This window comes from Mus caroli, chromosome 9 (assembly GCF_900094665.2).
Source record: "Mus caroli chromosome 9, CAROLI_EIJ_v1.1, whole genome shotgun sequence".
Classification (NCBI taxonomy): Eukaryota; Metazoa; Chordata; class Mammalia; order Rodentia; family Muridae; genus Mus; species Mus caroli.
In genome coordinates this window covers 105,781,425-105,793,977 of record NC_034578.1, presented here as the reverse complement: position 1 = coordinate 105,793,977, position 12,553 = coordinate 105,781,425, and the positions used below count along the sequence as shown (strand labels likewise).

Genomic DNA, 12,553 nt, shown 5'->3' with positions numbered 1-12,553 from the left:
TCTCTCTCTCTCTCTCTCTCTCTCTCTCTCTCTCTCTCTCTCTCTCTCTCTTTTCCCATGGGTCCTGGTCATTCTGCTCCTGGCCATCACAGTTGCCCAGGAAGCACTTTTACCCACCTCCCCAGCCCCAATTGTTCATTTTCTGAGCCAAGTCTCATGTCAGGCTGGTGTCTGACTGTCTTTGTAGCCAAGGATCACCTTAATCCTTCCTGCTTCTGCTGCCCGAGTGCTAAGATTGTAGGTGTATATTCCTATGCCACACTTCTTCAATGCATTACTTATACCTCACTTTAAAATAATTGATCTGTGGTAGTCCTAAAATCATGTGTTCCTGCGTGCAGGTGCCCCACAGCATGTGTATAAAGGTCAGAGGACAACTTGTGAGAGGTAGTTCTCTCCTTCAAATATTGTGTATTCTGGGTATTGAACTCAGGTCATCAGACCTGGCAAGTTCCTTTACTACCTGAGCTATTTTCCCAGCCCCTAAAATAACTCTTGTTTGACTGTATATCTTGGCAGATTGAGGTTGGGACATTTTGCATGCATATATGTTGTCACGTTTCTTCCTTTGGGACTTTCTGTTTCCTGTTTATTTCTCTTCTGCTCTGAGCATCCTTTACCTACCACATAAGGACCACACCCTGATTTGAGTTAATCTGATCTGGTGGAAGACCTGTCTTTAGATGGTACCTGGGTGCACGTAATTCTTCCTTTGGAGAGTCTGAGATAAGGGGTTCAATGCTGGAAGTTTCCCTCTCTCGTGCAAGCGTGTCTTTGAGATCCCCATCTTTGGAAGATGGGATCAGCTGGGTCTTGGAGACGGAAGCCACATCAAATTCCTTGCCACTCACAGGGCTACTAGCACCTTCCTTTCTTGCTGAGGAGCTGAAAAACATCAGGGAAATACCAAGACCCAGGCATTAGCAGTGAGAAACTAAGATCCTAGAATGAGACCTTTCTCAAGCCTACTAGGCCAAGCAGCCTACTACATTCAGCTTGCTTGCTTATTTTATCATGTATCATTTATCCATCCATCCATCCATCCATCCATCCATCCATCCATCCAACCTATTTGTTTGAGACAAGGTCTTTTTTTTATTAGATATTTTCTTCATTTACATTTCAAATGCTATCCCCCAAAGTCCCCTATACCCTCCCCCTGCCTTGCTCCCCAACCCACCCACCCACTTGGGCTTCCTGGCCCTGGCGTTCTCCTGTACTGGGGCATATGATCTTCATAAGACCAAGGGCCTCTCCTCCCATTGATGGCCAACTAGGTCATCCTCTGCTACATATGCAATAGCTCTGGGGGGTACTGGTTAGTTCATATTGTTGTTCCTCCTATAGGGTTGCAGACCCCTTTAGCTCCTTGGGTACTTTCTCTAGCTCCTTCATTAGGGGGCCCGTTTGTTTGTTTGGTTGGTTTGGTTTTTCAAGACATGGTTTCTCTATATAGCCCTGGATGTCCTGGAACTCACTCTGTAGACCAGGCTGGCCTCGAACTCAGAAATCCACCTGCCTCTGCCTCTCGTGCTGGAATTAAAGGCATGTGCTACCACACCCTGCTCTTTTTTTTTTTTTTAAAGACTTAGTTTGTGTATTTATTTTATGTATGTGAGTACTTTAGACACACCAGGAGAGGCCATCAGATCTCATTACAGATGGTTGTGAACCACCATGTGGTTGCTGGGAATTGAACTCAAGGCTTCTGGAAGAGCAGATGGTGCTCTTAACCACTGAGCCATCTCTCCAGTCAGAAAAGGTCTTATTATATAGCCCTGGCTGGCCTAGAACTCACAGAGATTTTTCTGCCTCTGCCTCTCTGCCTCTCTGCCTCTCTCTCTGCCTCTCTGCCTTTCTCTCTGCCTCTCTGCCTTTCTGCCTCTGCCTCCTAAGTGCTGGAATTAAAGGAGTACACTACCATACCTGGCAGTTGGCAGCTCCAATCTTCTTTAAAAATGTGTGTGTGTGTGCCCATGTGCATGTGCGCTTGTGTGCATGCGTATGTACATATGAGAGCAGTATCCTCAGAAGCCAGAGATGTAAAATATCGCTGGAGATGGAGTTCCTGGCAGTTGTGAGCCACCTGACATGGGTATTAGGAGTTGAGTCAGTCCTCTCCATGAGCAATATGCATTGAGTCTTTTATTTCTTTTAGAGTAAAAGAGGATTTCATATATCTGAAGCTGGCTTAGAGCTCCCTGGGTAGCTGAGGACAAGTATGACCTTTCCATCTTCCTGCTGAGGCTACAGGCATTTGATACTATTCTCAGTTGATGTGATGCTTAACACCAAACTCAGGGCCTTGAGCATGATAGGCAGACATTGCACCTGCAGAGCTCCATGCCCACACCCTTTATCAGTCCTTCCTTCCAGCTCTACTTCCTCCATTTGTTTCCCCTTGCTTCCCTCTTCCTTTCCTTTTTTTTCCTTTTCTTTTTTTGTCAGATGGTTGTACCATGTAAGTCCAAGGAGGCCTCAACTCATATATTTTTTTTATTGTGTGTGACAGACAGTCCATGACTGGGGGAGGGGGAAACCACAGGATAACTGTGTAATTTGTTCTCCTCTACTTTAATGTAAGTTCCACAGATGAGATCCTTAGGCTTGTAAAGCAAGCACCTTTATCTGTGTAGCCATCTCACCAGCCCTGAATCCACACTCTTATGGCCGCAGCCTCCTAGGTGCTGGGATTACAGGCATGGATAACACACCCCACCCCTCTTTCTTCTTACAATAAGTGTTGCTGAGAGGATCAGTCTCCATGTAGGTTATTATTCCAGTTCCCTGCAGCAGAAAGGACATAGCAGGCAAAAGGCACATTCTCTGCTACATGACTTGTGGCTTGCATGTGGAACTTCCCACGTGGAAGGAAGGACTGCATGCCATAGCTTATACTCCCCACAAAGCCATTAGCTCTGATGTTTTCATTATTACAATCATCATTCCCATTTTAGGGATACAAGATCAGTTCTCATATCTCACGTGAGGAGTCTCTTAGGAGTAAGAAGCACAGAGAAGGGAGATGTGCCCAGGTCTTGACTCTGAATGTCATGGCTACCACTTGGCTACCACTACCAGGCACTGCCCTCATGAGCAGCAGACTGGGGAAAATGTTTTCTCCAACTTGTCTTAGCTGGGTATGAGACCCTTTTGAGCTTTTGAGAATATGAGGCAGGAGGATCATCATGAGTCTGAAACCAGCCATCTTTGGCTATATAGTGTGAGACTCCTTCTCAGGCTCCCCCAGTCTTACCTAAAAGGTGAGTTCAGGATTTCTGTGGCTTGAGTACTAGATGCAAGTGAAAGAGTCAGAGGTATCACAGAAGTATGGTAGGCACAGCAGTGCCCTAGTGCTGGCAGGGCTGGCCTAGTGCTTCCTACAACCCTACTACTCAACAGGGACAGAACATTGGAAGTAATGCAGTAAGATGAAAACACTGGGGGTGCTATGAGGATGAGTTGTAACACTTGGGGCATGGCCCTGACCGGAACCCCACAGATTACCCCACTGCTGCCTTGGCAATACTGCAGTAGTGAGCACTCGTAGCTGAGGTACCCATTGGAGAATGGGGAGGCCATGTACCCTCTAGCTACCAAGGAGCCTAGGTGCCTCTGCAATGGACAAAGAGCTCTCACCTGAACTGGTCCTTCGGTGTCTTCTTGGTCTTAGCTTTCTTCCCAGGTTTGACAGAAAATGGAGCAACTCCAAGTCCAAAGCTTTGTCCATCGGGCTCACCTACTAGGTTACCTTCTATATCCATAAGCCCCACCTGGATAGAGGTTAGGACAAGGAGCATGGGTTATATTAGAGGTTTGGGCCTCTCAGGAGTGCAAGTGTTCATGGTGCAAACCTTGGGATAAGTATGTTCTACACACACACACACACACACACACACACACACACACACACACCAAGATTTGGTTGCTTCTACCAGCTTCATGCTGTCCTTAGTAGAGCTGTTTCTGAACCCTAGAAAATCAATGTCTACTTTTCATATTGGCCTCCTAATAATCCATTCTCCTGGGCTGAAGTAAAAGGCATGTATTACCAATCATCCATCTCCCTACGAATCTTAAGACCTATTTCCAACCTAATTCCAAGTATTGGTCATCTATATTATTAGCCATATGTCCAGTTTATGGACATCATTTTAAGTGCAAAAGTGGTATACCATATTTTTTTCTGTGTAAGTATGTATGTGTATGAGGAGACCAGAGGTCAACCTTGAATGTTATTCTTCAGGAACAGTCTAATGCTGGGTCTATCATTGGCCTGGAACTCCCAAGCTATGCTAGGCTGGCTGGCTAGAGAGTCCAAGGCTCTGTCTGTCTACGCCTTCCCAGAGCTTGCATTACAAAGATGCACCACGATGCCCAGCTTTACGTGGGTCTGGGACTTGAACCAAGGGCCTCGTGTTTGTGCAGCAACTGCTTTACTGACCGAGCTCTCTCTCCCACCCCTAAAGTGGTTTCCTCTTGCCAGGGCACTCCGTATTCATTCGGTGTTATCTTGATCTGGGAATGTGCATGACACTTGGCAGTTTCTGCAGAGTCTCCCCAAAGATGGCAAGCCTGAAGTGAGTGATGTTAGCAAGAAGCAACTATGCTCACCTTCTGGACAGCAGAAATGGCTGCAAAATCGTTTTTGTCTATGAGAGTGTACTTCCTGCGCAAGGCAGTCTCTACTTCCTGCTCCTGTTGGCTTGGGAGAAAGAGCGAGATAACACTTTGTAATGGGGGATATGCTGAGTCCACTTGGCTGAGACCCAAATACTAGATTCAAAGTCAGTTAGGTGAAGCCCTGATGATGGAGCCACAGTCTCACCATAAACCAAAAAAAAAAAAAAAAAAAAAAAGCAGGGCATGGTGGCGCCCGCCTTTAATCCCAGCACTCAGGAGGCAGAGGCAGGCGGATTTATGAGTTCAAGGCCAGCCTGGTCTACAGAGTGAGTTCCAGGACAGCCAGGGCTACACGAGACCCTGTCTCAAAAAAACAAACAAACAAAAAGGCCCATCCTTTTCACAATGTATACATCCCCACATCATCCATCCCCAAACCTAGAGAGCACCTTCCATGCCAGCTACATCAGATCTACGATGACATCTGATAATGCCTGTAAACCTGTCTGGGGACTGTGATGTCACCTAGGTTCTAACAGGTCCTATGGAATCGAATAACCAGTCTGGTACCAGCTGCTGCTCATTGGCTGCTCAGACAATGGGTAGATCTGTACTTAAACAGAAGTGTCAGTGTTCCTTGAGGCAGAGGACATGGAGGATCCCTGAGGCCTGGCTCTGGGCACACGCATAGCTGGCATAGAGTTCCTGTCCAATTGATTAACTCAACAAACACCCATCAGGTACCTGCACACACAGATCTGGTTCCTTTCATGGCACAGAATGTTCTGCACACAAAACATACACATACCTCTCCCACATAAGAGGGTTTGCTTGAAGGCAATTGCCCAGGCCATTAAAAAAAAAAAAATGAAAATGGAGTGTGGGAGAGAATGAGGAGAAACTTACCTCAGAACCACCCTGAACTGGTTGAATACCTCCTGAATCTGCCTTAGATTGATTATCTGGCAGAAGAGAGCAAAGCAGAGTTTAAACAATGATACCAAGGAATGAGGCTGTGTCTAAGCAGAGCAGTCAGGAGCCTTGGCTGACTGAACCATCTCATTTTGATAATATGAGCAGAAGCCCCTCAAGCAGTCCCTGGGGAAATGGCTCAGCAGCTAAGAGCATTCTCTTGGTTCCCTCACCCACATCAGAAAGTTGACAACTGTCTTTAACTGCAGTTCCAGAGGATAATACCCTCTCTCATTTTCCATAGGTACCCTACACCAAGTACAAACCCACACACAGATATGTGTATGCGAATGTATATTTTTACATATTTATTTATTTTTATGTGTATGCGTGCTTTGCCTGCGTGTATGTGTGTGCCTGGTGCCCTCAAAGACCTGAGGGGACAATAGATCCCCTGGAACTGGAGTTATAGACTGCCATGAGCTGCACATTGGTGCTGGGAACTGAACCTGTGTCTTCTGCAAGAACATCAAGTACTCTTAACTGCTGAGCCATTTCTCCAGTCACCACTTTTTGTTTTATGAGAAAAGGTCTAACTGTGTAGTCTAGACTGGCCTTGAACTCACCTGCCTCAGCCTCCCAATACAGGCATGTGCCACCATGACCAACAAAAATACTTTTAGAGTGGAAATCTCTAGGGATAGTGCTATTTTTTAAAATACAATAATGGTTAACACTGTCAACAGATCTAAAGTACCATGGAGACAGACCTCTCTGGGCATGTCTAGGCTGAGACTTTCTAGACTGAGTCAATTAATGAGGAAAATTCACCATCAGTGCATGCAGTTTCATTCCATGGGCGAGGTTCAGACTGAATAAAAGGAAAGTGGGCTGGAGAGATGGCTCAACAGATAACAGCACTTGGCTGGTATTCCAGAGAACCCAGATTCAATTCCCAGCACCCACATGGCAGCTCACTCTGTCGGTAACTACAGGTCCAGGAGATCAGACACCCTCCCACACAGATATATATGCAGGCAAAACAACAATGTACATTACATTTAATTTAAAGGAAAGAAGGAAGGAAGGAAGGAAGGAAGGAAGGAAGGAAGGAAGGAAGGAAGGAAGGAAGGAAAGAAATACCCAGGGAGATAAACCCTAGCACTCCTGCTCTCTCTGCTTCCTGACTGTGCACAGTCTGACCAGCCTCAAGCCTCTGCCACTCTGCCTTCTCTGCCATGATGGGTTACATCATCTGTGAATCAGAAAAAAAACATTCCTCTCTCATATGGCTTTTGTCAGATATATTGTCATTGTCACAGCAATGAGAAAAATTAGTACAAATACTCCCTAAGGAAAAGACTATATTAAACTGAAGGAAAGGCCATCCAGAGACTGCCCCAACTAGGAATCCATCTCATCTGCAGACACCAAACCCAGACACTATTGCTGATGCCAAGAAGTGCTTGCTGACAGGAGCCTGATAAAGCTGTCTCCTGAGAGGCTCTGCCAGAGCTTGACCAATACAGATTGGATGCCTGCAGCCAACCATCGGACTGAGAATGGGGACCCCAGTGGAGGAGTTAGGGGAAGGGCTGAAGGAGCTGAAGTGGTCTGCAACCCCATAGGAAGAACAACAATATCAACTAACTGGATCTCCCAGAGCTCCCAGGGACTAAACCACCAACCAAAGAGTACACATGGAGTGACCCATGGCTCCAGCTGCATATGTAGCAGAGGATGGCCTTATCTGGCCTCAGTGGGAGGGGAAACCCTTGGTCCTGTGGAGGCTCAATGACTTAGTGTAGGGGGATGCTAGGGAGGTGGGGCAGAGTGGGTGGGTGGGAGGAGCACTCTCATAGAAGGAAGGGGGTGGAATGGGGAGGTTGTGGAGAGGAAATCAGAAAGGGAGACATTTGAAATGTAAACAAATAAAATAACCAAAAAATAAAAATAAAATTACTTAACTAGCTTTCTTCCACTTCCAGAAGATTAAGATGGACCCCATTAATGAACTTCTTGTTTGGGCATAGACACACACACACAGGTAGCTGGAGGAAGGTTAGCAGCCTATGAACACTAAACTTGATTCAAGGTTGGTTTGATGTTCCCCTTGTGCTGGAAAGGCCACCAAACTTCAGTTGCCTGAGACCCTCCTTTTGCTGCTGTCGACATTGATACTTAAGGGGGGCAGGGATAGTAGCCCATGTAGTTCTCTGGTGAGAGGTTTAATGGCTGCACTGTAAATGAGATTCATTCCCCTCTCCAGCCCTTCCTGTGTGCCTACTGCATTCTTCTCTTACACTCCAACAGTGGGCTCTGGGAGGCAGGATCTTCTTTAATGACTGACCAACCGTCAACCTGACTACCATCCTTTATTACCCCCTTTATTAGGGGAACCTTAGCCCGAACCTACTTTCCTTCTCTGCTGCAGAGCTGAGGCTCCTGGACATCCATCCTGGTCACTCAGCCAGGAGGTACCTGGGACTCCATCAGAGCAGCTTTGCTTAAGGTCTGTTCCCATGCCCCTGAGATGGACGACCTTTGGTATATACACCACATATAGCTCACTTTAGGGTGTGTAATCCTAAACATGGACCCAAAGGCCATGGTGGCTGAAGGCATTTGACTAGGGTCTACACACCACTTCCCATCTATTGCATCCATTCCACATCATAGTACTCAGCAAGGGAAGTCTGAGAGAGTTGAGCCTGTGGTCCCACAGCAGGGCTCCTTACGTCAATCTCGTCCAGCGTCCCCTCCAGGTACCTCCGTACTTGAGAGTTGATCTCAGCAATCTGAATTTCATCCATGGGGTCATAATTCACAAGGGTGCGGTTGGACTTGAAGGAAGAAGAACATAAGCAATAAGAACCTGAGCCCAAGCAGGAGCATCAGGGGCCTCCTGAGAGCCGAGGTGTGGAGCTGGGGTATAATCTGACTGCTGTGCTGGCTGTTTGCTTTACTTTCTGGTCCTGGTGGGGAAGGCCTGAGAAGCAGGCCAGATGTCTCAGCAAACCATAAGGTAGGGAGATGCTTTTCTTTGCCTTCAGGGCCATCAGAATTGTGACCACAAGCCCAGCTAGGCCACTGGAGGACTCCGCCTGCCGCAGAATGTCCACTGCTGATCCTTTCCTACTTTCTACCCCATGCTACTGCCCCTGGCCTTAACCCACCATGCTGTTTGCCCCTAGTCTCTGTCCCCAGCAACCTTCCCCCTCTCATATCCAATCCCTTACCAGACTATCATGGATGGCCAGCTCCTGCTTAAGCAATGCCAGTTCCTTCTCCAAATTCTTGACCATTCTCTGCCAGGGAAAACATAACAAGTCGGAAAGAAAATCATCAGAAAATTACTTGGCTCCTCCATAGCAAATGCCCAAATTCTTTTTCTTTTTTTCTTTTTCTTTTTTTTCTATTTTTTTTTTCCAAGACAGAGTTTCTCTGTGTAGCCTTTAGCTGTCTGGGAACTTACTCAGACCAGACTGGCCTCAAACTTACAGTGGTCCACCTGCCTCTGTCTCCAGAGTGATGGATTAAGACATGTGTCACCACGCCAGCCAAATACTCAATTGTTTAATTTGGATCCAGATACCCTGGTTATTCCTGCCAATACATACAGTGTGTTCTTGGTTTCTAGGCCATCCATCTTAGTTGATGGGTGACCCTTCTCCAACTAGAATGAGCTTATGGTCTAAGATGGTTTCATTCAGTAAATAGAACTGTTGTTTAGATGCTGTCTTCAAACCCAACTCCCCAGGATAAGGCCCTTCCTAGGCCATGACGTATGTGTGGGGGGTCAAAGGACAAGATGCAGAACTCAATTCTCCCCACCCAACACTGCTCTACTGCTCTTGCTAAAAATATCGCTCGTGTGTGTGTGTGTGTGTGTGTGTGTGTTTGTATTTTTAATTTTTGAGACAGGGACTCATTGTAACCCATGCTAGCTCCAAAGCCATCATGTGGCCAAGAATGACCCTGAAGTCCTGATTCTGTAGGCAATCCCTCTGAGTGCTGGGATGACAGTCATATGCTACTGTGCTGGACTCTTATGGTTATGTCTTAAATACCCACTGAAGGTCACATGGTAAAGGCTTGATCCCTGTGTTAGTCACTTTTGTCAGTGTAACAAAATATCTGAGCAAGCCAGGTGTGGTCCACATCTTTAATCCCAGCACTCAGGTGGCAAAGGCAGTCAGATCTCAATGAGCTCAAGGCCAGCCAGGGCTACATAGTGAGACCCTGTCTCAAAAACAAACAAGCAGCCAGGCAGTGGTGGTGCATGCCTTTAATCCCAGCACTTGGGAGGCAGCAGCAGGTAGATTTCTGAGTTTGAGGCCAGCCTGGTCTGCAGAGTGAGTTCCAGGACAGCCAGGGCTACACAGAGAAACCCTGTCTCGGAAAACTAAAAAAAAAAAAAAAAAAAAAAGATAGCAAATCTGAACAAATTGCTTTGGGTCCAAAACGAGACTTAACATGATAGAAGAGTGAGGATTCTAAAGCAAAGCTATCTACCTCATTTTGGCCAGGAAGCAGAGAGATTGGGGAAAGGTCCAAGCACAAGCTACACCCTTCAGATGCACATCACAGTGATCTGCTTCCTTCAACTGGTTCCAGCACCTCCTGATAGACCGTTTTTATAAATGGACATTCTTTGAACTGGGGCATGACTTAGTTGCAAAGCACTTGCCTAGCATGTGTGAGCCTTGGGGTCAAGCCTTAACACCACAGAAAAAGAAAAGGCAAGTGTGATGGTGTATGTGTGTAATTCTAACACTTGGTAGATGGAGGCAGAATGATCAATAGCCTAGCCTGGCCTTACTATTAGCATAAAAGCCAGTCTGGGCTATCCTGCAACTGTCACAAACATTTTAAAAAGGAGGAAGAGTAGAGAAGGAGGAGGGAAGAAAGAAGAAAAAACGTCTGGCAGAGAACACATCATGGATTCAGATACTGAGAAATGATAGGTTTTTAAAAGATTTATTTATTTATTTATTATGTATACAGCATTCTGCCTGCATATATGCCTGTAGGCCAGAAGAGGTCGAGGTCACTAGATCTCATTATAGATGTTTGTGAGCCACGTTGCTGGGAATTGAACTTAGGACCTCTGGAAGAGCAACCAGTGCTCTTAACCTCCAAGCCATCTCTCCAATCCAAAAATGATAAATTTTGAGCAACAAAATTTGCCAAATCTTGCCAGGCAGTGGTACCTGCCTTTGATCCCAGCACTAAGGTGGATCCCTGAGTTCAAGGTCAGCCTAGTCTACACAGAGCTACAGCCAGGCCTCACAGACAGGCAATCCTGTCTGGAAAAAAAACAAAAGAGTATTTGTCACTGACATATGATATTTGAGAATTTTTTATTTTTATTTATTTTTTGTTTGTTTGTTTGGTTGGTTGGTTTGTGTTTTTTTGAGTCAGGGTTTCTCTGTGTAGTCCTGGCTGTCCTGGAACTCACTCTGTAGACCAGGCTGGCCTCAAACTCAGAAATTCGCCTGCCTCTGCCTCCCAAGTGCTGGGATTAAAGGCGTGCACCACCACCGCCCGGCTCTTGAAAATATTTTGTAACCGAGGCACAAGGAAATTTTCAGAGACCTCTCACCATGAACAGGCTCCTTGTTGTCAGAAAATGGCCACTGGAAGGAGCTGCTGCCAAAACAAGTGACCACAGCAGTGTCTAATCACAGGGGCATAGGCTTCTCACACCACAGGACTGCTATAAATCAGCCTCATTCAGTCGGATCACCTGGGTATGGAGGCTCACCTGTTACCATGTGAGTGCACAGCAAGGGCTGACAGACCTCTGGGAACATGGTGGCTCTGTGGCAATTTAGACACAAAGGCTGAGGCAAGTGATCAGAACCCAAATCCAGGCTCAGCCTTTTAGGAAACCCCAAGTAGGCCTCTTCCTAGTATGAACTGTCTTTGGGGCCAAGGAGAAAGGCTTGGTGGCTATTCTCAGCCACCTCATCCTTCCCACTCTAAGAAATACATTATGCCCCAGATACAGAAAGTCTGGCTGGCACCTGCTGCTGAATGACTCTGCTCAGTGTATCACAGGGGACATATGTGGTGAGTTGGGTAGTGGACCCTCTTGGGAAAACCAGCCTCTAACTTACCCTGAGAACAAGGGAACTTTTTCCCTAATGCTTGACAGGTATAGCAGCCTCTCCTCCTGCTGGGAGCAGCTGCCTGGAAACAGGGCTGCAGAAGCAGACCCCACAATTTAGAGACTTGAAAGCACCTCCTGTACCCACACACATAATGCACACATCCACTTGCACACATATGCATGCACACACAAGCATGCACGCACACACAAACATTGTACACACACATAATGCACACACATACACACATTGCACACACACACACAAAGGCTCCTCAGATAAGGAAGGAGCAAGTCACTGAACAAGGATGGACGCTCCAACCCAGAAAGAGCAAATGCAGCAACTGTGAACTCAAAAACACAAACCCTCACTGAACTGCGAAGGCACAAGTCTATATGCTAGCACATAGGGAATGATGTAGGAGGAACAGGAAATGGAAGCCAGGTTGGATTGTATAATGAGACCATGTCACAAAATGGAAGGCAAGGAGGAGAGGAACCAGAAGAGAAAAGGAAGGAAGGAAGGAAGGGAAGGAGGAAGGAAGGAAGGAAAAGGAAATATCCAGGCTCTCCCACCGACAGAATGAGGAGCTCAGTAGACAGGGACTTAGCTGGCCAGGTGCTTCTCACCCTCGCTGAGTTTAAGAATCAGAACTTGGAGCTCTACTTCCCTGCTAAACCATGTTTAGTTCCAAGATGGCATCGTCCTTCAGGGTTTAGAATCTAGAAATGTTTGACCCTTTTGCCAGGAACACAGGGACATACACATGCCCATCTCCAGTAACCATGATTTCATAAGCATTTTTGGTTGCTTTTTTTTTTTTTTTTTTTTTATATTCTTGGTCCGACAGTGTGAATATTTAATGTTTCACTTTTTTCAGCGTTTCTCGGCATATTCTGGGTCCT

The 12,553-nt window shown here is 46.4% G+C and overlaps 1 protein-coding gene across 5 annotated transcripts in view; it reads right to left on the bottom strand.

The window, feature by feature from the left end:
* Positions 1-12,553, bottom strand: part of Kif9 (kinesin family member 9) — a 49,156-nt gene that overhangs the window by 11,254 nt on the left and 25,349 nt on the right. For all 5 annotated transcript variants that reach the window (XM_029482111.1, XM_021172877.2, XM_029482112.1 and 2 more), the window contains 6 exons: positions 8,775-8,843; positions 8,274-8,378; positions 5,530-5,585; positions 4,615-4,705; positions 3,640-3,773; positions 691-885 (listed from right to left, as the gene is read on the bottom strand). In XM_029482111.1, the coding sequence (XP_029337971.1) occupies positions 691-885; positions 3,640-3,773; positions 4,615-4,705; positions 5,530-5,585; positions 8,274-8,378; positions 8,775-8,843 (650 nt within the window). The remainder of the gene's footprint in view (positions 1-690; positions 886-3,639; positions 3,774-4,614; positions 4,706-5,529; positions 5,586-8,273; positions 8,379-8,774; positions 8,844-12,553) is intronic.